Below are 26490 nucleotides of genomic sequence, written 5' to 3'. Positions count from 1 at the left end.
ATGTTCATGGAAAAGTTTGAATCAGACGCCATCCAGACATCCACCCTGCGTCCTTCCCTGTGGAAGAGGTATGTGGATGACACTTTTGTCATCTGGCCACATGGCCTCCCAGCATTGAACCACTTCTTGGACCACATCAATTCTAGACACCCATCCATCAGATTCACCATGGAAGTGGAGAAAGACGGTAAACTACCATTCTTGGATATTCTGTTTGAGAGGAGGCCTGACGGATCCTTGGGACATTCTGTCTACAGGAAAGCCACCCACACATATTCCTACTTGAAACCGGATTCCCACCACCACCCATCTCAAAATAATTCTCTCATCAAAACGCTATACCACAGAGCCCATGGCATTTCTGACAAACACCACCTGACCGGTGAATTAAGACATGTACATCGGGCCCTCAGGATGAACAGATACTCTGACCGTACAATCCGCCAAGCTGTCTCTCCCACCACACAGAAACAGCCACATGAAACTCCGACCAAAACCATCACGTTACCATACATAGCAGGCGTGACCAAAAAGATCTCCAAAATTCTAAACAAACATAAGATCCAAGTCCGATTCAGTACAGTGCATAAAATCCGTGATCTGATTCCATCTGTGAAGGATGTCGTTCCTGACTTACAGTATCCTGGAGTCTACAAATTGAGTTGCATTTGTGGTGATTGCTACATTGGAGAAACGAAACGTCATGTTTCTGATCGTGTCCGCGAGCACAAGTCAGATCTGAAACACGGCAGAACTGATTCTTCTGCCGTTGCCGATCATTGCTACAACTCGGTGGGCTCTCATGAAATTGTCTTTTCCGAGACCAAGGTTCTCTGCAAACCTCCCGGCTACCATCAAAGGTTTGTACACGAAGCCATACAAATATACAAACACAGACATAATTTCAACCGTGATGATGGGTACAAACTTAGTAATCATTGGAAAGATGTTATCAACCACGCAAAAAAGACTTAATTACACTTTTTTGGACCATCTTATCTGACAGGCACTATTTTACTTTACTTTACCGAGTGTTAACATCCCCAGTTATTTTTAACAGTACTCTCTTCATTGTTCAGCCAGCATTGGTATAAACATGGGCATTTTCGTTCTTTTGTCTATCATGTGTATCAGACCTCCCCTCCCCCTCTCTGTCTGTTGTTTTGGCGTGTGCAGCAGCAACCGCGTCCAAGCCGTCGTCCATTCTTTTGGCCCCACCGCCCCCCCCTCCCCCTCCCGATGCGTTGTACTTAGCACTCTGTGCTGTCTTTGAGCCCCGCCCCCCTCCCTCCCGATACGTCCCATTCATTGGCTACCACATTCTGATGAGCTCCCCCCCCTCCTCCCCCCTTCAACTTGCTTATAAGGGATTACATCTTGAATCATTGCCTCACTTGATGCAGCTAATTCGGCTGTGACGGTCCCACCTGATGACGGAGACTTGTGTTGCCTCCGAAACGTCGTGATTTTTGTTTTATTTTATTTTCATTAATTTTGATGTTTTACCTACGTGACTTTACCGAAAAAACCTAAGAATATGTGTGATTTGTTTACCTACTGTCATCTGTTTTGTTTCTTGTAACATTTTTACCCTGTGCTCCTACTGCACATCTGTGAAAAAGAGCTTTATAGCTCATCAGATTCCTCCTGCAGTATAAATACATATTCTGACTCTGATATTAAGAGTACTAGGTCGATTATGTTCTTGTGCACGGCAATGTGTTGAGGAGCTAGATGCCAACGCCGTCTGCTGACCACGAGAGGGCTCCAGGAGAGAGTTGGTGCAGCTATGCTATTCCTCCCCCCCCTCCCCCCCGTTGGAGCGCATTTGACAGCTGTTTTTACGATGTGGTCCGTAGCTTTGGGGTTTGCCTTGGCCTTGGCGTTGTTCCAATGAACGAGTTCATGCCTGTTTTGTTGTGCAGGGTCTGAAGCACTCGCCCCCAACCACATCGACGTTGTCCATGAAGGGGGGGGGAGCAGTGAGGGCTGCTGCAGCGCCATCGTCCACATCGCTCGCCTGTTGCCTCTCCCCAGGCACATCTGGAGGTGAGTCTGTCAGTCTATGCAGGTGAACTCCCCCTCGGGCATCGGGGCGCTGCGGTGGCGAGATGTTATCTCCCTGGCCTGGTGTGGAGGAGGTTGTCGTGGGTTCGGTCGCGACGACGTTTGTTGTGTATTTGGAGTTTGCGTGTGTCTCCCCGTGGCCGCGTGGATTTTCTCTCTGGGTCCTTCAGTTTTTCCCTCCATTTAGAATCAACATCTTGCGTTAAGAGTATTTGGCTGCTGCTATACATTTCCACGAGATCAGCCTCTTCATTGAGCTATAATTTGTGGCCAAGTCGATTCTGAAAAAGAGCTATATAACTCCGTGGGCTTTACTTGGTAAAATAAAAATAATATTTTAGTTTCGGAGGGGATGCAGCCCCTCACTGGTTATTAATAATAATTGTTTTTATTTCAAATGCACTACTGCGGCCATCTCGAATGGTCTTCCGATATTATGAAACCAGTGGAACTATGCACTTTTCATTATAAGTTGAAAACTAATTTATTTAGAACTGCTTTTTGTGTTTAGTTTCTTGTCCTTTCCCTATACCTACAATTAACACGGTTAGCTACATACGGTGCCAAAGAAGTTCAACATATATAATAAAAAAAATAAGAATAGGTTTTACCCTTTCTGGCAATAAAACAGGAGTTGGTAAGATGTTGAAACACCAAATAGGTACCTTTTGCAATGCATCAGGTCTGTATTAACCACACGTACTTGTGGAAAACATGCAAACAAACATGCTCTGAGAATAATATATGCATTGTCTTTGAAACTGATTGGCCTACACCAGAGACGGCCTTCTTTTATGGCCTTGTCTCACCACCGACGTTAGACCAGAGAACGCCAAAAGGCGAACAGTACAAACACAATGTAAGTATCAGAACGCTTATAGCTCGGGTCCAGCAGTTATATCTATGGGATATCTTTTTGCCAGTATCAAAAATATTGGAAAAAATAATAAGTTTTATACCTTTTTTGGCAATAAAGGTATCTCTTTGAACATCTTAACACCTGTTTTATTGCCTGAAAAGGTATAAAACCTATTCTTATTTTTATCATTTTAAATACTGGCAAATAGGTCCCATAGATAAATTCAACATAAACACACATTACAGGGACTTCTGTACTTACGAACGAGTTACGTTCCATAGGTCTGTTCATAAGTCGATTTGTTCACAAGTCCAATGTTACTCATATCAATTCCAATCATGTTGTGCTGCATGTACACTACATACGAGGAATGGCTTTAATAGTTGTATTATTTCCTGTAGATGTAGATGCCACTGGTTCTTCAGGCTCTGTAGATTTAGATGCTGCCACCGCCATCTATTGCGCGGTGGTTTAACTTACGACTCTCGGTCTGAACAGGCAACTGCACATACGAGACAGGTTTGTTCGTATCTCTGAAAGTTCGTAAGTCGAATGCTCGTAAGTGGAGGAGTCCCTGGATTATTATTTGGTAAATGTGAGCGAGTGAAGGCCGTTTTTCAGCAACATAATAGTCCATAACATCCCGCTGCAATAAGCTCCAACCACAAATGGTTCTGTGCTCCGCTTCAGCACCGTAGACACTGCGCCCAACGCCCTCGTCGTCTATGAATTATCACGGAACAAGTAGGGGCAGTGAGACTCGTTCGGTTTGTGTTTAGAGACAGGATCAGTAACGTACCGTAGCAACGCGATTGTTTTTGAAAGCCAACCCCTACTTGAGCGTAATGAGTGGTAGTGTGTCACACACTGTCAAGTGAAATCTTGTCAATGTATTATCTATAACCCCTTCAGTGTTTCTCCAGATGTTGGTGCTTGGCTGTTTTATTTTCTGTTCCCTCACCTTGGGTAGGAATGATTCCAGCTGGTGGAGAGACGAGCTTTGTTCAAAGGTGCAAGATCGGGAACGCAAACTTGCTGCGCAATCGGCCCTCCTGGATTTCGCATGGTTAGGAACCACTCACTCATGTGACAGATTACAGCACATTGGGGAAACATTCTCGGGCATAATATGTTCTATAAATAATAAAATGAAGTGATGCCACTCTCAAGTCAATATTTCTGCATTGTGCTTATTATTTTAACTTAATGAATAAATTATCATGCTTTTGTGTAAATACTAAAATTGAATACTCTCACTTGGGTATAAGTTACAACTTCAGTATAAGTTACGGGCCTAATTCATATGCAGTTTTTGGTCTTCATTCAACATACGTTAGGATGCACTGCAAACGCCACAAGGACAAATCTGTCCACCAGAGCAATGACCCCAGTGGACGAACAGAAAACCTTAAGAACAAGTGGCAGGCACTGTCCCGACACGACACCCGACAGGGTAGCAACGAGTGTCCAGTCCTCAATGTCTCCTTGGAGCGTTTCACTGCCCATGCCTGGATAAATGAGGTATCAATGACGACTCGAGGTGGGGCGGGGAGGTAGGTGACGAGGTTACCTGACCCTGCGTCTGCCTCTCTCCCTCTACCAGTGCTCGATGAGCTTAGCCTTTGTGTCGTCTAATCACTTGGTTGTTATTGACTGCAAGGTATGGGATAGCAGACTTGCATGGCGGTATCTGAGGTAGTAAATATAGCTGTAAACAGCAGCCCCAAACGTACCATGTGAATTATGGTCCGTTTTGCATTTGCCAAATATTTGGATCAAACTTATGCCAGTATCTAAGAATGAGGTGTGTAAGCGAAAATGCGCTTAAAAAATATGCTTGTCAGCATAACGCGCGCGCCTAGTGCACAACGTGCAGTGGATTTGTCCGTGGAATCGCATTCATTTTGTTAATCGTTTATTTTGTTGTGCCGTGGGCTCGTGCGCAGACGCGTTGCATTCAGAGCAGGTGATGCTGACCCACGTGGTGAATCCCAGACACTTCTACGTGCGGTACTACGCCGCTCGCTCCCGCAACGAGAAACTAAACTTGGCGCTCTCCATGTACTGCATGGTCGACACTAAAAACTCTTCAGCCATACAAACCCTCAGCATCGGTAACACACACGCACGCACGCTCACGCACAGGCAAGACAGTTGTGGCCCAATGCGTTTTTTGTGATAATTTATTTTGAACCATTGCAGGAGGCACAGATCAAGTTTCAACACAGGTTTTAGAATTATAGAATGTGTGCGACGTCTAGGCTTGGTCTTAGAGGGGGTGGCAGTTAATGCGTCTCACCGGGCTGCGTTGCGTGAGAGGTGACTTTCCTGGTCTGTGCGTCTCTCCAATTGAAAGAATTTGCAGGAGGCAGTGGGACGACTCCCTAAAACGCCTAAAAAATTTGTGTTGAGGGTTATTTTTGTTAAAATACGGTAGACTCTATTATCCGCGTACGGTTTATCCGATTTACTGATTAATCGCGCACCTGAGATTTTGACAAATTAATAACTAATAGATTTTCCCTTAAGCTCAAATTAATAATCTAAAAACAGTTATACATTGTTATTTTTGGAAATGTTTATTACAAGTTATGCGCTTAAACCGAACAAATATGTTGCTCTAGTTGATCTGAAATCCACGTGATCACCCTTACAGTACAGTAGTTGCAAATCTTTACAACAGTGGGTGGACATTTACACCATTAGTGGTACCTCATTTGCCAGTAAAAAATATGATAATTGGTTTTTTACCCTTTTATCTGGCAACAAAACTGACACCTTTTTTACGAGGAGTCATGTTTGCATAGACCACAATACCTGCAGTCATAATGCAAACAAAAAACATAACTCTGATAATGTATGCACTGTCCTTGAAGTTGATTGGTCCACACCCGAGACAGCTTTCCTTAGAGCCTAGTCTCACATGGGTTGGACCAGATGACGCCTTTGTATCGTCTAATCACTTGGTTGTTATTGACTGCAAGGCATTTATGCACGCGGCCGCCAATTTTGGCAATTCTGAGTGCTCGTAAGAGGGGCTGAGCCATGCTGTCAGCCAGTCAGCGACACCCATTTATGGGTGTTTAGACCTCGACTAGCTTTGTTTACATTACTTCTGTTTTGGCAGTGGAATGGAGTCATGCTTTTAACATGTAATTCCTATATTCGATTAACAGTTATTTAGGTTAACAGTTTTCGTGGAACGGATTAAAAACGTTGACGGATGGACTACTGGATAGCTTTATGGTCATGTAAATCTTCTTACAACAACAAAATGATGAAATGTGGCAAAAGGTTATAATTTTAGCTGCTTTTGAGTTGCCAGGAGGAATTAGGTTTGAAATCCAAAACAAAATGTGAATTCTGAAAAGTAAACTTGCGACGTGTAACTACTGCGCCGAGTAGGCCACCAACAGACTAATTCGCGTTTCGTTCTTGCAGGCGAGGTTCTGTGCATGCGGAGCTGCGTCAGCAATAAGTGGCATCGCGTCAAAATAATTTCCATCCGGGCCGGCGAGGAGTTGTGCGGTTCTGTGCAAGTGGAGGGAAGAGAGGGCACGGCTAGCCTCGGGCCTTTACGAAGCGTCGCATTGCAAAGCACGGTGCCAATTTTCCACCGTGAAGAAGTTCCACTTGAATCGGAAGGCGTCCCTAACTCGACGGGCACTGAACCATTTCTCTTTGTATACAAAAGGGTCAGAAGAGTGGTTGACGAGCGGGGGTCGGAAAATGACGCGTCTTTTGGAGTGGCGACAGCGGCCGAAATTACGTCATCTGTGGAAGCTGGGCACGTGGCTGATGAGGGCCTTGTGGGGGCGAGAGGCAGCGTTGCTGAGCAGGGCTCGCCCCACGGCGGGCAGACCCTGCATGCGGATGAGAAAAGTGGCGGCTGTGGCGTTGTCGAGGCAGATTTCCTCCCTCTGCTTGAATGCACGTGTCCCGAACCCCCCGGCATTTGTGGCTCGACCACGAGCTCGCAAAAGCAAGAGGACCCGGAAGGCAAACGCGCGGATGCGCGTGGAGAGGGCGATGTCGCTGAATGGAACCTGTCCACCCATAAGAGCGCCGAACTTGGCTGTGGAATCGGCAAAATGAGCGACGGAAAAATTGGAGTGGTGTTGGATCTGATCCCCTGCTCGGAGGAAATGAAAATGATCGACGGTGTCTTGAAATGCGGCTTGGAACACGAGGACAACGGTGTTGCTGCTGCACCTGACAGGAGCCCAGGAGTGGAAGCTGAAGCCCAAGCAAGCGCTGACACTCAGTCGTCCAAACCGGCCTTTGTTTCACAGGGAGCGTCGTCATTTCCCATTGACAAAGTAACCAGGCTTAACGTTTTCCTGGTGGATGAAGGAAGAACGGAAGTCTTTTACGTGGGAAGGTATTGTCATTCTAAATAAGAACAACTTTAAGATGTGCGTGTGTGCCTGCATTTGGTTATGACTTTTTAAATGGCCCGGTGGCAAGCGATGCTCGGTAACCTTACATTTGGGGAGTTGGTGGCCGAATTTGGTGCAATAATCCACATGCTTCTCTTTTCCATCTTACTCTGTTATTTCCTGCATTTCTCCACTTAAGGGTTTTTAATTTCCCAACTTCTCTGCTGGGTAATCCTCGTTGCGGGGGTGTAAGCCGTGTTATGGGGCATAGGCTAGTGCTGTGATGATGACCACTGTGAGATCTCGAGTTTCATCTCCAGCCATGGTCAACAGTGGGGTGATATCTAAACCGACCTCGGCCCGAATGAGCTCCAGAACCTCATCAAATCGTTTTTTGGGATTCATTCCTGCCTCGTTTTTAACGAGCGTCTTGTTAATTTCTCTGCGCTGGTATTTTATCCGACGTTATTTTCTCTTTTGCACATTTTAGCCAGGATCAAAATTATGAAAAATAAGAATAGGTTTTACACCTTAAGTTGCATTAAGAAGTTCAACCACCAAAATAGTTACTTTTTGCAAGGCATGAAGTCTGCATTAACCACACATTTGTGGCAAAACATGCGTTGTCCTTGAAACTTATTGGCCTTACACCATAGACTGCCTTTATGGCCTTGTTCGCGAACAGTACAAAGACTTTATACCATTCGCCTTTTGGCGTTCTCTGGTCTAACACTGGTGAGACAAAGCCATTTGTAAAGCAATTTTTTTAAAATCTCATTGACTGCACTCTGTTATAAATAAAGTGTGGTGTTTTTTTACTTATTTGTGGGACAGATGGAGTTTAAAGTTTAAGGATGCAGTATAATATGAACACCCACCCTGAAATCTAGCATCGACCCAACAGTAATTTGAAATGCACTCTCAGCCTTGTACAGGTATCTCTCAATTTACAGAAGGGATGCGTTCTTCAAATACACGCACGGCGTAAAAACGAAATTTCCTAAATCGGGATCACTTATTCCCTTCAGTTTAACACTAACAATTATGGATGTAGTCATTCCAAGTCTACTTCTAACCTAAAAACACGCCGATGTTGCGTTTCAAAAGATAAAAATATTAACAAATATTGAAGTGATTGAATAATAATTAAAAGATACATTTTGATTTAAAGCTTTCATGACTGCAGGGATTCATATTCTTGGTTCTTTCAGTAAAGTTACGTAGAAGGGACATAATAAAATAATATAAATATATTTTTTATTGTTTTATATTTATATTATTTTATTATCTCCCTTCTACGTGACGTTACCGAAAGAACCAAGAATAATTTAAAGATAATTAACCTTTTCAGGGATCTCGCAAAAGATCCCCTGCATGTTGGAATGCCCGGCAAGGTCATGTGGAGGCATTGCTGTTGCACTGCAGGGACACCGTGGTGGCTGCTTGTTTGCCGATCTCATGGCACGTGTGGCCCTAGTGACATTTTTTTTACGGCGAAATCCGATTTCCTTCATCGAAAAAGCGTCCATAATTTGTAAATTGGCGTTCACGTGAAATTCCGTAAACCGAACGTTCGTAAATGGATACCCCGCATTATTATGTCTGCCATGGACGTATTACTCATCACACCTGTACACGTCCGTGAATCCGTGTGACGCTCGACAGTTAAAATAAGTGCGCGTGTGTTCCAGTGAACGTGCGCTCAAGCAGAGCAGAAGGAATGCCGCGTGCGTGGTTTCGGATTTGAGGCCACACCTTCGTCGTCCAGACCACGAGCTCCTGAAGCTGTTCGAGAAAATCCCAGCGGCTGCCATACGCTGTGCTCTCAAGGATGTGGTGCCCTTCGTCGCGGTGAGTCGCACGCCTCCACTTTCGTCACGATGACTCGCGCCATGACCGTCATCACGGTGACTCACCACGATCGTCACAATTTTCGCACGCCACCTCCGTTGTCGAGGTGAGTTGTACGCCACAATCGTCGTCATGTAGAGTCGCGCGTCACGATCGTCGTCACGGTGAGTTGCACGCCACAATCCTAATGTGGGCCGAGACAGCCACATGTTACTCTGCAGGTTAACTCGGGAGAGTCAATTGCAGAAATGAACCGCGTGTGTTCTTTATGGCTTCGTTATTTTATATTTTTTCCCCAGTTACAATTGTGCTGTCAGCATCGAGCAGTGAGATGCCCTCTCCAGTTCTGTTACTAGCAGTGCATCACTTCGTATCCGTGAATGGCTCCAGACTGGTTACATCAGAGAATTGTTTCTGGACCTTCACCCACATTTGAGGCACACATTTTAATTTCTTGCAAAGGTGTTTCTCGCATGTCAATCAAACCAAATGTTTACATCTCAGAGCTGGAATTTGGCCACACGTTTAAGTGTGAAACAAGATTGAACCTGATGTATGTGCAGTCAGTGACCTGGCTGACCATTGAGATTTTAACTACCTTGCTTGGTATACAGGAGGTTATGGGTTCGATCCCGACCCTGACGCCTACTGTATATTTTGAGTTTTTATGCTCAACCCAAGGATTTCCTGGATATTTCTTCAGGTCCTCTAGGTTTTCCCCTCCACATTTAGATTCGACGTCGCGCAGTATTTGGCTGCAATACATTTCCCCTCATCATGACAACTCGTTGTTTAGAGGCAAGGTGTCGCTCTAACTTATTAGGCTGAAGCTGGGCTCTCTCGAAAGATGTTAAACATAAATGAGGCGGGGGGAACCACTTGGCTGAGGTTAAGAATACAATGAGATTTTTGTGTTTAAATTGTATGAAAAAATGTTAATTGTGCAGTTTTTTATTTAGTATATACTCTACATCACAAAGGAAGAAATGTGCATGTAACAATGCATACTGGCGAGCACAATCGGTGTATTATTGCATGTACACATTGTGTATTAATGTGACGACGGCGGGAGAACGTGGTCACATTTGCCGTGTCGTGTCATGGTTTTTTCTTCCCCCGTTTTGTTTTTTATGTCTGGCTTTGTGCGCTTATTCAGGGTCAGGGTTGGAGTGTGGAGTCAAGCAAAGCGTTTGCGACGATGCTCCGTGGACAGATTGTCCACATGGTCGTGGCTGCCAGAGCCGGCGGCGCATTCATCGTGGACCTCGTGAAGTCCCCACACAGCCAGGTGGAGAACGATGTCCCGGTGTCGCTCAGAGATGCCCTCGTCTTCTTAGAGCTTGCCAGGTACTGTGCGCACGCGTGGAGATAAATGTTTACGTGTCGTCACGGTGTAATTAATGTGTGTCACGCTCATGATGCGTGCATTGCGGTTATTGCGTTCGCCTCGCGTTTTACGTGCGTTTACGTACGCAATTTTGGAATTGGCGCATCAGATTAATTTCCACTTATTTTTGTTACGCGCGCAACTTTTGTTGTAATAACGCGCTTGAGCGCTTTGGTTCCACGCTGTACGGAATGCGCTGCGAGCTGATCGTTAGTAAGGGCGGCAAAGTTTCGGTAGTGATGTTGCCTGAGGTGCAGCAGCAGTATGACAATGACCAGAAGCGTGGGACAGCAGCATCAGTCAGCATTTCCTCCTCGCGCGACGTTTTGAAGATCTTTGTCCCGCGTGAACTTTGTCTTGTGCGCTCATTTGCTTTTATGTCCGGTAAGAATCTCACTACGTGTTAAAAAGGTTTTTTTACTTTATTTTTTGAAATATTTTACTTATTTAAACAGGGCTGTTTACTCTATTTAACTCATGTCTGTAGGTTTTGTAAATATAATATGTACCTACTGTAACCAGTGAAATATGTAGATGTAAGAGTGAGGCATAATAGCGTGCTCGCCCTCACCCCAATGACACGACACCCACGTAAGACGAGCGGTAGCTGTATAATATTACTCTTAAGATTTAAATTCTGTGCCAATTCTGCTCATTGTCAGAACGTGCAAGATGTAGCACCAATGAGTCGCTGTTGGATGAGATGGCGCAGACCAAAAGCAGACGATACAAATTGAATACGACACGGGACATGGTCCGGTTGATGGTACAGATCAACATTACAAACAAGGCAAGGGCCCATTCCTCAAACATAGCGCAGATTCACAAGCTCTGGGGGATTACAAATTGTTGCGCGCCTAGAGAGGGACGTTTTACAGACGGGTTAGATGGCAATCGGTCATTATTGCTGAGGAATGCTGCCCCGTGTTACAGTTGATAGGGGATGTAAGCACACACAGACAGTGACTTTAACATGGCAGCTCTCTTTGTTTCTCAGTAAAAATCTGGTAAAGATGTTTATTAATGATGAATACAAATTAATAGGTTTTACCCTTTTTGGCAATAACACAGGAGGTGTTAAGATGTTTAAACACCAAATTTTGCAAGGCGTCAAGGCTGCATTAACCACCCATACTTGTGGTGAACAAGCAAACAAACATGGTCTTGATAATCTACGCATTGTCTGTGAAACGGATTGGCCTACACCAGAGACAGCCTTCTTTATGGCTTTGTCTCACCACCAGAACAATGCCAAAAGGGGACCATGTTCAATAAGTTTGTTTAGCCAGCTGTTCATGATTGAACAAGACTTTGCCCACTTTTCACCCTGACAACTGGAGAGCACAAACTAACAATCATAACATATTTAAGTATCACACTGAAGAGAGCGTTAAAATAAAATTTTAAAATGTCATCAATGGGTTCTTGTATCTTGATTTTAAGCTCTTGTGACTGCAGGAATCCATACTCTTTGGTTCTTTCGGTAAAGTCACGTAGGTAGAAAAATTAAATACAAAATAATAGATCACGACGTTTCGATCACAACACAAGCGGTCGTCCTCGGGCGGAAAAACAATCCAGCAGTAGAACTGCTGAACCAGGAAGAACACAGCGAGAGAGCTGTTACACACAAGCGGTTATATATGTGGCGAAGGTCAAGCAGGCGGGGTCTGAGCTAAAAAGGAATTCCATCCCCACACGCAATTTGTGTTAATGGTGGAGATTAGTGAGAGAGAGATTACGGAGAGAAATTAGCATTAAATGAGCTGTCGCCGCATAAGAGTATCGTCCCCGCATATGCGCACAACAGCAGTGTTAATAGGAGATTAGCACTGTTGATGGGAGAGATTAGGGGGATTAGCAAGTTAATGTCATGTCTGTGTAACACAAGCTGCGGCGCTGCAAACTGCGCTGTGTTTTTTGTTTGCATTCTGAAGTATCGTGGTTAATGCAGACATGATTCCTTGTAAAAAGGTTTCAGTTTTGTTGCCAGAAAAAAAGGGAAAAACCTATTATATTTTGGTACTGGCAAAGGAGGTCTCATGATATAGATCAGCGGTCGGGAACCTATGGCTCGCGAGCCATATATGGCTCTTCCGGTGACGGCATATGGCTCCCAGTTTGGAACTGATTTTAAAATACTTGTGAAATTGCTTAATAATACTCTGTCATTTTAAAGTAAACAGAAATTAGTTTTGAAGATAAATTTCACGGGTCGGGAACCAATGGCTCGCGAGCATGTCACGGGTCATTGTAAAGGTGAAGAAATCCATTTGATCAGATAGCCAACTAGTTTATCCGCTTCAACCCTTGTAACGGAAAAGATGGCGAAAAGAAAAAAGACGATGATTACCGTGCATTCCAGGCTGCGTGGAAATAGGAATTTGCATTTGTGGAGAGGGTAGGATCTGCGGTATATCTAATATGCAATGATAAAATTGCATCGATGAAACGGTCAAATATAAAGCGGCACTTCGATACGCACCATGCTTCATTTGCATCGAAATATCCAGCGGGGGACAGCAGGAAAAAGGCATGCGAAGAGCTACAGCGGAGAGTGCAGACGAGTCAGCAGCAACTACGTGTGTGGACCAAGCAAGGTAACGGGAATTCTGCTAGCTTTGCGGGTGCTTTGGCAATAGTAAGGAATGGAAAGCCATTCACAGATGCCGAGTATGCCAAAACATTCATGCTTGATGTGGCCAATGAACTGTTTGATGACTTCCCAAATGAAGACAATATAATCAAACGAATAAAAGACATGCCTCTGTCAGCAAGAACTGTTCACGATCGTAGCATCATGATGGCAAATCAAGTCGAGGAAACACAAATTAAGGACATAAACGCCGGGACATACTTTTCTCTCGCGTTAGATGAGTCAACAGATGTTAGCCATCTATCTCAGTTCAGTTTAATTGCCAGGTATGCTGCAGGTGACACACTGCGTGAGGAAGCTTGGCTGTTTTGCCAATGAAAGGGACAACAAGAGGAGAGGATTTATTCACGTCTTTCATGGAGTTTGCTAAAGAAAAAAAACTACCGATGGATAAACTTATTTCTATCAGTACTGATGGTGCACCCTGTATGTTGGGGAAGAACAAAGGATTTGTAGCGCTTCTCCGTGAACATGAAAAGAGAGCCATCCTAAGTTTTCATTGCATCCTGCACCAGGAGACGCTTTGCGCTCAGACGTGTGGCCAGGAGCTTGATGAGGTGATGTCGCTGGTCATTCGAGTGGTCAACTTTATTGTTGCCAGAGCTTTAAATGATCGCCAGTTTAAAGCTCTGTTAGAAGAAGTTGGGAATCATTATCCCGGTCTGCTTTTACACAGCAACGTGCGTTGGTTGACAAGGGGGATAGTGCTCAGCCGTTTTGCAGCTTGCCTGAGTGAAATCCGGACTTTTCTTGAAATGAAAGGCGTCAAGCATCCTGAACTAGACAACACTGACTGGCTCCTGCAGTTTCACTATCTCGTGGACATAACTGGCCATCTGATCCAGCTCAATGTGAAAATGCAAGGTATTGGAAATACAATCTAATCCCTTCAACAAGCAGTGTTTGCATTTGAAAGCAAGCTGGAAGTCTTTCTCAGGGACATTGAAACAAGTCGTTTTCTGTACTTTGAAAGACTGCGACAATTTTGAGATGCATGCTTAGCAAGTGACTCCACTCAACATTTGGATCTCCAGCAGCTAGCTCGCTTTACGTCCAATCTCCTGCAGTCATTCAAAGCACGTTTTGGAGAATTTCGTGCGCGCACTGGTCTTTTCAAGTTCATCACTCATCCACATGGGTGTGCAGTGGACAAAGTCGACCTGATATGCATCCCCGGGGTCTCTATCGGAGACTTTGAGCTGGAAGTTGCTGACCTGAAGGCATCAGACATGTGGATGAGTAAGTTCAAGTCACTTAATCGAGAGTTGGAAAGTCTTGCGCGACAGCGAGCAGAGCTGGCGAGGGAACACAAGTGGACAGAAATGAAAAATCTTCAACCTGAAGACCAGCTGATTCTTAAAACTTGGAACGAGCTTCCTGTGACATACCACACAATGCAGCGTGTGAGTATTGCCGTATTGACCATGTTTGGCTCTACATATGCATGTGAGCAGTCATTCTCGCATATGAGGAACATTAAGACCAACCTACGCTCACGTTTAACTGATGGAAGCCTCAACGCCTGTATGAAGCTCAACCTCACCACGTATGAACCAGACTACAAGGCCATCAGCAAAACCATGCAGCACCAGAAGTCGCATTAAAAGTAAGACATTTAATTTATTAAACGTTAAAAATACTATATGGCTCTCAATGAAATATATTTAGAAATATTTGGCTTTTATGGCTCTCCCAGTCAAAAAGGTTCCCGACCCCTGATTTAGATGCTTACCCCAAGCGCTCATTAATTTGGTAGTGCATTGTCTTTGCGCTGTCCGCCTTGTGGTGTCCTCTGGTCAAGCACCGTTTGAGAAGAAGCTCAAAAGAAAGCTGTCTGGTGTGGACCAATCAGTTTCAAGGACAATGCATATATTATCAGAGTTTTTTTCTTTGCATTCTGACCACAAGTAATGTGGTTAATGCAGACATGATTCCTTGTAAAAAGGTTTCAGTTTTGTTGCCAGAAAAGGGGGGAAAAACTATTATAGTAACTAATTGGTGCATTTTATTTACAAAACAAACCTTACTAATTGGCTGTGTCGTGTGGTGGTGGCGGGGTTAACGACACATTCAAATTTACGCCATATCACCCAAAACCAAAAACCCTTATGGATAATATTGGTCGCGAATGCCTACTACGTGTAAAAAGGAGATTAAATGTGATGAGTTTTGTTATTTTATGGTGCAGATTAAAAATTGCACAGCAAAGTAACAACAAATTATATATCAGTTCGTTGGCTAATGCACGTCTCTTTAATTGCCTTATAGATAGTTTTTTTTGGGTTAGATTGCGATCAAAACCAAAAAACCTCTTTATGTGTGTGGTATTATTTATTATTGTTGCGCGCAGGTTCCGGTGCAAATCCGCACCACTCTCCATGCCAGTCCACAGGCCGGGTCGTTATCCAGCCTTCATTCCACCCAGCAAGCTCCAGCCCCTCACGTGGTTCTGCCTCATGTTAAGCCACATAAACAGTCCCAGCGACTTCTACGTTCAGCAGGTAAAGAGCTCGCCGGGCCCCAGCATGCAATTTGCGTCTCTTGCACATATTTTGGCCCTTGGGTCAGACCGTGCTCCGCTCGTGATTGTTGTACGGTGTGTGGCGATGCATGTAACGTGTAACAACAAAAAACTATTTTTGCTACAAATGCAAAATCATGCCAGAAGTGTATCTTTTAATGGGCAGTGCCTATCTCGTCAGCGCTGTGGACATTGAATTAGTTTTCAGGTCATGCCTGAAGTGGGCCTCACGGTGGCGAGATGTTAACTACCTTGCCTGGTATACAGGAAGTCGTGGGTTCAATCCCGACCCTGACGCCTGTAGATTTGGAGTTTGCGTCTCTCCCCACGGTCGTGTGAATTTTTCTCTGGGTCCAGGTTTTCCCCTCCACATTTAGAATCAACATAATGTGTTTAGAGTATTTGGGCTATCATTTGTGATAGCCAGGTCACTTCTAAATAGCTTAGTGGGCCTTACCTGGTAAAATAAAAAATAGTGAATTTTATATATGCGCGCACTTGCGAGGGATTTGGCTCTCGAACGGTGGGCTTTATGTAGAAAAAAATTTGCCGGCCGGCACGCCCTAAGCCCCGCGATGGGAATAGGCTATTCCTTTTTAACGTCCGTCACTTTTAAATTAGTTAAATTCGCGATTTAGTGGGATTTTGCTATATTTATTTATTGGCTGTACCAACTCACGCCAATTGCGTGGGGGGGGGGCGGACCCTGCCAAGTCATGTGCGTTCGGTCAAGCTCAAGGGGGACATTTTCTTTTACGCGTTTTACATGCAATAAATATACACATGACGCTGCGATAAAATGGGAGGCTGATCGATGCCCGGGTGCGGTCAAGGGATGGCTCCCTATTGCTCTCAACCATGTTATGTATGCCGATGCTCTGGTGATTGCTGCTCACTCAGAGGAGGAGTCGGAGGCACTGCTGCTGAACCTGGAGCTTGCCGCTAAGAGGTGGGGCCTTACCATCAGCCCCACCAAAACTAAGCACCTGCCTGGGTATTTTGTACCATCGGACAATCCACTCTCACAACTCACAAGTGGTGATGCGGCAGTTGTGGAGAGATTGGAGAGATTCCCATACCTGGCCAGTGTGCTCATGACCGGCTCTGGTTTAACAGCAGAGGTCTCACTCCAAATCAGTCGAGCGCCATTATCTTTTCATCGGCTGCATTACGCTGTGTGGAAGCTACCTGGTCTCTCACTCCGCATAGAGCTCCAGGTCTTCTCGGCCACGGTAATTCCCTCCCTTCTCTACACTTGCGAAACGTGCACCCCCCTAATGTAACATCTTTGCCGGTTAGAAACATTTACGCTGGCCTGCTAAAGATCCATCCTGGGTTTAACCAGATGTGTGTGTGTGTGCGTCTAAGTCGATGTATTTCTGTGTGTGTGGGTCGATGTCTGTGTCTAAGTCCATGTGTGTGTCTGCCTTTTTCGCCCGGGCAACGCCGGGTACTTACCGCTAGTAGTTTATACAAGTGACTCTAGCACCAGTTCTCAAAGAGCGGTCCCAGTCACCCAACTGACCACAAGTATTGTGGTATTTTGGAGGCATTTATATCTTGGAGGCATTCCCAGAATCTGCACATGGTTGCGACAAAGACAAAGGTCACCCATGTAGCCTCTGCTGACTGTAGGGGCAAGTGCTGTTAGTATGTAGTAGCAACAATAGCAGTGCTTGTTGAGGGCCAACACTGGGACACAGAGACAGGAGGTGGTGGGCCATATTGACCCAGGTATTTTACGCACTGCACTAGGTACTCATTTGAGGCTGAGTCGAACTACGGGAGGCCAGGGCCAGTTCAGATAACGTCACTTACGTGGGCCATGAGCTGGGATCGGACTCAGTTTCTAGCGCAGCATGTTAACCTCTACACTACCGCTTCCCCCACACGTACAAGACGCATATGTGTGAACAGGATATTTCTGTTACGTGTAGTCACTTTAAGATGTTTATTGTTCATGTTTTTGTTGTGTTGTGGTTGCACCCAAGTCAAGAGCCGCATGGCTCAGGGTTATACCTAATAAATGAAACTGAAATGAAACTGAACTGCGTTGCCACTCACCGCCATCACGGAGACTGTGCATCGATGTGTAGCTCGACGCTAATGCATATTTTCTTATAAAAATGTGCATTAGCGTCGTATGGTCTCACCGTGTTTGTCCTGGCACGGCAGTGCAGTCACACCGTGTTTGTCCTGGCAAGGCAGTGCGGGGCTTACTGTGCTTGTCCTGGCACGGCAGTGCGGTCTCACCATCTTTGTCCTGGCATGGCAGTGCAGTCTCTCCGTGCTTGTCCTGGCAGTGTGGACTCACCTTGTCCATAATATAGGTTTTTTGGGTTAGATCGCGTATAAATATATAAATGTGTCATTAAACCCGCCACCATCCGACACAGCCAACTAGTAAGGGTTGTCACGTAAACAGAACGTGCCAATTCGTCACTAGTACAGCACACCGGTGTGTTGGAGAGCCAAGCCACAACATTTACAATCTGAGTACGACGTTTCGCCAATAATTACAACTAGCTTCATCAGGTAACAGCCAGATTTGTGGAGGAGTCCACCTGTTTCATTCCTTATATAGAGGCATATATGTGGTGACCACATTTACGCGCTCTTGTTTGGGTAAAGAGAGACAGAGGCCTCGCATTGATTACTTTCTGCGAAAGCGATCAAATCAGTCGAATGAAGCACAGCAACTGGACGCAAACCATAGTTTGCAGTGCATCAGTACCACTGTCATGGAGGACGTAAACTCAAGCACCGAAGTAACAACTAAGGTGGAACCAACAACAGGAGTGGAACTCACCCAGCCTCCGAGACCTGCAATCGAGAGGAGACTACCAGGGCACAGACCGTATGTGAAGTGGCCTGGCGCCAGTGACAAGAAGTTGTGGGAAACAGTGAATACTGACCTTACCTTGACCCTCGAGAAACTTCGAGGCACAGTGGAGAAGAAGTTGGAGAGGATGGGGGACATCATCTATGAGTACGGGGCAGAAAGCTTTGGAGTGCAAGAGGCAAAAGGCGGGAGAAAGGTTCCAACCCCACCAGTTTCCAGGAGGCAACAAGAAAACAAGCGCCTCGTTCAAGAAAGGAGACAGCTTAAGAAACAGTGGAAGAAAGCATCGGAAGTGGAAAAGGAGGGCATAGAGGCACTTCAGGCTGACATCAAAACCCGGTTGGCATCCCTCCGTAGAGCAGAGAACCTACGGAAGCGCAGAAGGAAGAAAGAACAAACTAGAACTCGATTCTATAAAGATCCCTTCAAGTTCCTTAAAAGTCTCTTCACGAAGGAAAAAAGTGGAGTTCTAAAAACAACAAAGAAAAACCTAGAAGAGCACCTGAGAACAACAAACTTTGACTCAAAGCGACATGAACATCTGGCCATCCCATCAGATATCCCACCCATTGAACCCCCGGAACATCATATTGAGACCAGCCCTCCGACATGGAAAGAGGTGGAAAACACAGTTCGAAGGGCAAGAACAGCATCAGCCCCGGGGCCAAATGGAGTCCCATACAAAGTGTATAAGAACGCACCAGACGTCCTGAGGTTCCTCTGGAGGCTTATGAGAACAGCTTGGCAAAAGAAGATAATACCCAAAGTGTGGCGTAGGGCAGGCGGGGTCCTGATCCCTAAGGAGAAGGATGCAGTGAACATCAGCCAATTCCGCCCAATCTCCTTACTGAATGTCGAGGGTAAAATCTTCTTTAGGATCATTGCCCAGAGGATGGCCGAGTACCTGCAAAGGAATGCGTACGTCGATACATCTGTACAGAAGGCAGGAATATCAGGGTTCTCTGGCTGCTTGGAACATTCCAGCATGATCTGGCACCAGATCCAAATGGCCAAGGTGGAGAAAAGGGACCTCCATGTAGTCTTCCTCGACCTCGCCAATGCATTTGGCTCTGTGCCCCATGAACTCCTGTGGTCTGCCTTCAGATTTTTCCACATACCGGACACCATCACAACCCTGGTGAAGTCGTACTTGCAGGATCTGCAGTTCTGCTTCACCACCTCAGAGTTCACCACCTCATGGCAATGCCTGAATGTAGGTATAATGGCGGGATGTACCATTTCTCCATTGGCATTCATAATGGCAATGGAGGTTATCATCAGATCCTCAAAATGGGTTGCTGGTGGACAGCGAGTCGACTCTGGTTTTCGCCTCCCTCCACTCAGAGCCTACATGGACGACATTACAACATTGACCACCACTGTCCCATGCACCAGGAGACTGCTCAGAAAACTCGAGGAGAACATCAGCTGGGCCCGTATGAAGATTAAACCATCCAAGTCACGCAGCATCTCGATTGTGAAGGGAGTACTCTGTGACCTGAAATTCTTCATCGGAGATGACCAAATCCCAACAGTGTCTGAGCAGCCGGTAAAAAGCCTTGGAAGGTGGTATGATGCAAGCCTGAAGGACAAAGACCAGGTGCAACAGCTGCGCAAAGACATCAGTAGTAGCCTACAGTCCATCGACAACACCCAGCTACCTGGAAAGTTAAAGGCCTGGTGTCTGCAGTTTGGTCTCCTACCCCGGGTGTTGTGGCCCCTAGCAGTGTATGAGGTTCCAATCTCAACAGTGGAGAAGATGGAAAGAGGAGCCACGAGCTACTTAAAGAAGTGGCTCGGAGTTCCACGATGCCTTACCACCATAGGCCTCTATGGAGATGGTGTCCTCAAGCTGCCCCTCACCAGTCTAACCGAGGAATTCAAGTGTGCAAAAACCAGGCTCCAGTTGACACTAAATGAATCTCGACACCCAGTGGTGAGCAACAACGCGCCGACCTTGGCAACTGGGCGCAAATGGAGGCCAGGAAAAGCAGTCCAGGAGGCAACAGCAGCCCTCAGACATGCTGACATTGTGGGTCATGTTCAGCAAGGGAGAGGAGGCCTTGGGCTAACTAGCCGTGCTGCTTGGAGTAAGGCCACTGCACCAGAGCGGCGGAAGATGGTAGTGCAGGAAGTACGCCATCAGGAGGAGGCTGCAAGGTGGGCCAAGGCAGTCTCTCTTGCCAAACAAGGACAGTGGACTCGATGGGACAGTGTGGAGAAGAGGAAGATCAGCTGGAAGGATCTGTGGGTCATGGAAGCGAGGCGGTTGAGCTTTTCCATCAGAGCAACATATGACATCCTTCCAACACCAGTTAATCTTCACCAATGGTATGGTGAAGATCTGGACTGTGCCCTCTGTTCCATGCCAGCCAACCTCAGGCACATTCTCACAGGGTGTAAAACAAGCCTCACCCAAGGACGCTATACTTGGCGTCACAACCAAGTCCTTAAAAACCTTGCGTCCGCCCTGGAGGACAAGCGAGCTGCCACCAACTCCCTACCACCCCCAGCAGCATCACACCCCTTACGGACGACCTTTGTCCGCGAAGGGGCTAAACCACCGAAGAGCGGCTCTACACCAATAGAGCGAGACCAGCTGCGCTTGGCCCGCGACTGGAAAATGCTAGCTGACATTGGCCGGCAACTTGTGTTTCCTCCGGAGATCGCAACCACCACCCTAAGACCTGACATGGTGCTCTGGTCCTGTTCGCTCAAGAAGGTTTTCATCATTGAGCTCACAGTACCCTGGGAGGACTCAGTAGATGAGGCTTATGAGCGAAAACATCTGCGCTATGCCGATCTAGCTGCCGAAGCACGGCATCATGGCTGGAACTCAGAAGTCCAACCAGTGGAGGTGGGCTGCAGAGGTTTTGTGGCAACATCTACAACCAGACTGCTTAGAGACCTGGGAATTAAGGGCCAGAGCCAGCGTTCGGCAATCAGAGCTGTATCGGAGGTGGCAGAAGGCAGCAGTCAGTGGCTCTGGATGAAGAGGAAAGACCCCAGCTGGGCCCCAAAGTGAGAGGGCCAGGAGGTATGCAGTCAACAATACTTGACTCAGGGAGGAGGACGCCCCTGCCATGCATAGTCCCATGGGATGTTGGCTATCAACAACAAGGCAACTCCTATGACTAATTGGGAATGGGACGCAAGCGTAGGATTGATCACCCTGTCGCTGGCCGCCTTTGGAGAGGGTGTATAGTATGAAAGGCCGAAACACCCTAGGAACCAAAGGGTCACTACTGACGATGCGCTCCCCAAATTTCACCAGGCTCACTGTTCATGAACTCTTGAAAGTGCTTGCACAAAGGATAGTAACATCTCATCCTGTGTTCTTTGGAATCTGACCACATTTACGCGCTCTTGCTGAAAGTGGGGTGGGGCGGGGATTAATGAGTCAACTTACATTATGCATGCGCATTATGCGAGTCCATTGATATTGTCCTTCCTGTTCATTGTGTATTAAAATAGCCGTACCACCGGATATCCTTATTGAAGTATGGTGGCCTGTATAGGCATGCATTTAAACAATGTATTATTTGATGATTCGCTTTTACGCAGTACTAAGTCGGTAGCTATCCGAACGGTTAAAACATTTTTCTATTTCTTTCAATTTTTATAGATTCTCTAATTAGTCTTGGCCAGTAGTAGCTAGTTTTGTACAGAACTTCAACATTATCAAAACCACTATGAGACCTCCTTTACCAGTGGCAAAATATAGTAATAGGTTTTTTACCCTTTCAACTGGTACAAAACTGACACCTTTATACAAGGCATCATGTTTGCAATAACCACAACACAAGCAGTCAAAATGCAAACAAAAAGAAACAACTCTGATAATGATAATGATATGCACTGTCCTTGAAGTTGATTGGTCCACACCTGAGACAACTTTTCTTAAAGCCTAGTCTCCATTGGTGTTGGACCAGATGACGCCAAAAGGCGTACAACTCAAAAACAGCGCAAAAACAGCGCACTATCAGAGAGGTCTCATAGTGTAAATGCTTACTCCGAGCTCTCAATACTCTGATAGTGCACTGTTTTTGAGTTGTACGCCTTTTGGCGTCATCTGGTCCAACACCAATGGAGACTAGGCTCTAAGAAAAGCTGTCTCAGGTGTGGACCAATCAACTTCAAGGACAGTGCATATCATTATCAGAGTTGTTTATTTTTGTTTGCATTTTGACTGCTTGTGTTGTGGTTATTGCAAACATGATCCCTTGTATAAAGGTGTCAGTTTTGTACCAGTTGAAAGGGTAAACAACCTATTATTATCAAAACCAATTGAGTGTCCTTGTTGACACGCGTGTTCTGCTACTGCTGACATTTGGATTTTGGAGTATTTAATATTTCTTTGGTGTTAATTTAGTCTCGTGCTGATCAATCGTCCTGTTTGCCCACCATAGCATTTGCCACAAGTGCAGTTAGTCCTGTACACACCTTCTGTTGATAGCTTTGGTAATACATATGTTGTACCAGATATTTATTTCTGTATTTTATGTTCCATGGCAAATCTGACTCGGATGTTTTTTTTCCCAAACATCTGGCTAGTTTATCAGTTACTCCTGCAATGTACGGTATTTTGATCGTTTTCATTACAGTAAAACCTTGGATTGCGAGCATAATTCGTTCCGGAAACGTGCTCGTAATCCAAAGCACTCGTATATCAAAGCGAATTACCCCATAAAAATTATTAATACAAAATACCTTTTTATATTTTTATTATTTAAATTTAATATAAAGTAATCAAATGTATTATTTAAATGTAATCGTGGCTGGTGTGAGGGAGACGAGAGAGAGGAGAGGAGGGTTATTGTGTAGGACGACTTTCACTTGCAGTACAGTTACTAAAGAACAGTCACTACACTTGGACACAAAATAAAAAAAATGCTTTACACACACACGTGCTCACAACACTATAGTAAACAGTATACGCTTGCATGGATGTTGACTATATGAGTGAGGCACGCCGACTGAGACCGAGCATGGGAGACCATTACCCACAATCCCGCAACGAGAGAGAAGAACCATTGGCTCAGTTGTGATCACGTGACGCTCGGCAGACAAGGCGTGTACTGTACGTACTACAGTAGTACTTGTATTGCAAGACATCACTCGTTTATCAAATTAATTTTTATTTAAAAATGTTGCTCGTCTTGCAAAACACTCGCAGACCAAGTTACTCGCAATCCAAGGTTTTACTGTACTTGGGTAGTTTCAATACTCATCTTATTTGATTTGGTTTTGGCATTCAATCCCCTATTGATTTGTGCATCATTGTAAACCGTTCATATGCAGCGCTTCTTTAACATGTTTAATTTCACTTCTCAGACTCCCCATCTGACACTTTCTTAGCCTGATGAATTAGTGTCTTGATAAGAACACATTTCTGTGCGGGGTGATGGTGTGACTGCATTCAGATAGGTGTAAGTATGCATTTTCTTTCGGTAATCGCTGTGTGTTATTTTACCATTTTGAACCCGTCCGAGCAGACTATCCAGAAATGGTCAAGTTCTGTCAGCTTCCACTTCCATGGTATCTTTGCCGTGTAGCCAGACTACCAATGTGTAATCCACATATCTAAACCAAGCAGAGGGTTTTAGTGTGCTTGAAGCTCTTGCTTTTGTTTAAAAATTTTCCACGTACAAATTCGCTATCACAGGAGACAAAGGAGAGCCTGGGTCTTAAAAATATTTAAAAACGACTCTTAAAAATCTAACAACAGTGCTTACTGACTGTGGTGGTACCTGCTATGATTACAGCAGTGCATACTGTGGTGATACCTGCTTTCAATGCAGCAGTGCATACTGTGGTGGTACCTGGTATTATTACAGCAGTGCATACCGACTGGTGGTACCTGCTATGATTACAGCAGTGCATACTGACTGTGGTGGTACCTGCTATGATTACAGCAGTGCATACCGACTGTGGTGGTATCTGCTATCACTACAGTAGTACATGCTGACGTTATAGCAGTATTTATCGACTGTATAGCACAAAGTACCCGCCTGACAGTGGCGTGGTGAGGCCAAGTCCCGTGCAGAGCCTCCGGCCTCGCCTAGATTGTCCAGCCGGCCAAGGTGGCACCTTGGCAGGCTGGGGCTAGGCTGCTACCCCCACTCTGAAGTAATATCTACGGCCTATAGTGGTAGCATCTAGCGACTGTATAGCAGTAATAAATGCACGCATTGGGGTGGGGGGGACATCACACTGAAGAATTTATCTGAGCGTTTAGTGTATTTTATAGCATTTTTAACGCAAAAGAAAATGTCCCCCTCACTCCCACCGAAGGCGTGCGACTTGGCATTGGCCGTCCCCCCACGAAAGACGCGTGAGTTGGTATGGTCGTGCCGCATCATAAATAAATAAAAGGGAAGCGCACAAAAATCGCACTAAATGGCTAATTAAACTAATTTAAAGTTGACTGATGTGAAAAAGGAATAGCGCTTGCTCACCGCGGGGCTTATGGCGTAGAACCTGGCTATTTTTTTTTACGTAAACTCCACTGTTGGAGAGCCAAGCGCGCGACCACACACAAACCCACACACACATCCCGCCACAAACCCACACACAAATTTTGACTTTTATATATGTAGTTGCAGTTCTTTAGCGTCAATATGCTAAATCCCTCTGTTGATATGTAAACTCAGCTTATTGGAGAGTATATTGAGTATATTGATGATATTGATGTAGTTTATATTTTATTTTTTTATCGGTTCACTATATGGTATTCATTATATAGTGTAGTGTATACCCAGTTACTTAATGTTAATAGCTCAGCTTATTGGAGAGTATATTGAGTACATTGATTATATCGATGTATTTTATATATTTTTTTCACATCGGTTTATTGATGGAAGTAGGGTAGTTGCAGTTCTTTAACGTCAATATGCTAAATTCCTCTGTTGATATGTAAACTTCCTTGTCAAGGCACTCTGCTCCTCCCACCCAGCTTAAATATACACTGCTAAGCTTAGCGGTGTTCATTACGACACTGTTTTTCAGACAGCTCTGTTCTTCACCTGAGGACGGCTGCTTGTGTTGTGGCCGAAACGTCGTGAGAATTGTATTTTATTATGTTTTATTTTTATAATTTTATTATTTCCCTTCTACGTGACTTTACCGAAAGAACCAAGAAGAGAGAGTGGAGAGTTTCCCATACCTGGACAGTGTGCTCATGACCGGCTCCGGTTTGACAGCAGAGGTCTCACTCCGAATCAGTTGAGCAGCATTATATTTTCATCGATTGCGTAACGCTGTGTGGAAGCTACCTGGTCTGTCGCTCCGCACGAAGCTTCAGGTCTTCTCGGCCACGGTCATTCCCTCCCTTCTCTACGCTTGCGAAACGTGGACCCCCCAAATGGAACATCTTTGCCGGTTAGAAACATTTAGGCTGGCCTGCCTCCGATCCATTCTGGGTTTAACCCGGTTGGATTGTGTGAGGAGCTCGCATATCCTTGAAAGATCTGGACAAAGTCCCATCGGTGAGTTCCTCCGGCAGGCAAGGCTGCGTTGGCTGGGTCATGTAGCCCGCATGCCCAGCCACCGCATGCCTAAATAACTTTTATTCGGCCTGGGGCTAAACGGGCACGGCATGGGCTAGACAAGAGATGGAGTAATGTGGTACAGGAGGATGTGGAGCTGAGTGGAGTTGCCGATGACTGGTACAAGCGGTGTCAAGATCGGCCTCTGTGGAGGAGGCCCGTGAAGGATGCGACTGGGCATTTGGAGCCCTCCAATAACCACAATGGAGGTGGGAGCGATGCTCACAACAACGAGCGGAGCGCCGCGTGGCTAAAGTATAGCAAGTTGGCACAGCCGGGGGCACAGGTGGTGCATCAGTCATCTCAGTCAGTTGACCCTAGGCACCTGTGTCTGCCCCATGACCTGCCAACGGGCGTTCGACACCTCACGTGGCCTCAACA

The 26490-nt window shown here is 45.5% G+C and overlaps 1 protein-coding gene across 2 annotated transcripts in view; it reads left to right on the top strand.

Moving 5' to 3' along the window:
- The window catches only part of LOC144733457 (uncharacterized), a 186333-nt gene that overhangs the window by 29649 nt on the left and 130194 nt on the right, over positions 1-26490 (top strand). For both annotated transcript variants that reach the window (XM_078615365.1, XM_078615364.1), the window contains exons 4-10: positions 1926-2049; positions 3897-3992; positions 4873-5040; positions 6368-7307; positions 8997-9156; positions 10313-10503; positions 15550-15700. In XM_078615365.1, coding sequence (XP_078471491.1) covers positions 1926-2049; positions 3897-3992; positions 4873-5040; positions 6368-7307; positions 8997-9156; positions 10313-10503; positions 15550-15700 — 1830 coding nt within the window. The remainder of the gene's footprint in view (positions 1-1925; positions 2050-3896; positions 3993-4872; positions 5041-6367; positions 7308-8996; positions 9157-10312; positions 10504-15549; positions 15701-26490) is intronic.

This window comes from Lampetra planeri, chromosome 47, assembly GCF_965212315.1.
Source record: "Lampetra planeri chromosome 47, kcLamPlan1.2.h2, whole genome shotgun sequence".
Classification (NCBI taxonomy): domain Eukaryota; kingdom Metazoa; phylum Chordata; class Hyperoartia; order Petromyzontiformes; family Petromyzontidae; genus Lampetra; species Lampetra planeri.
This window is presented reverse-complemented; position numbering and strand designations above follow the sequence as displayed.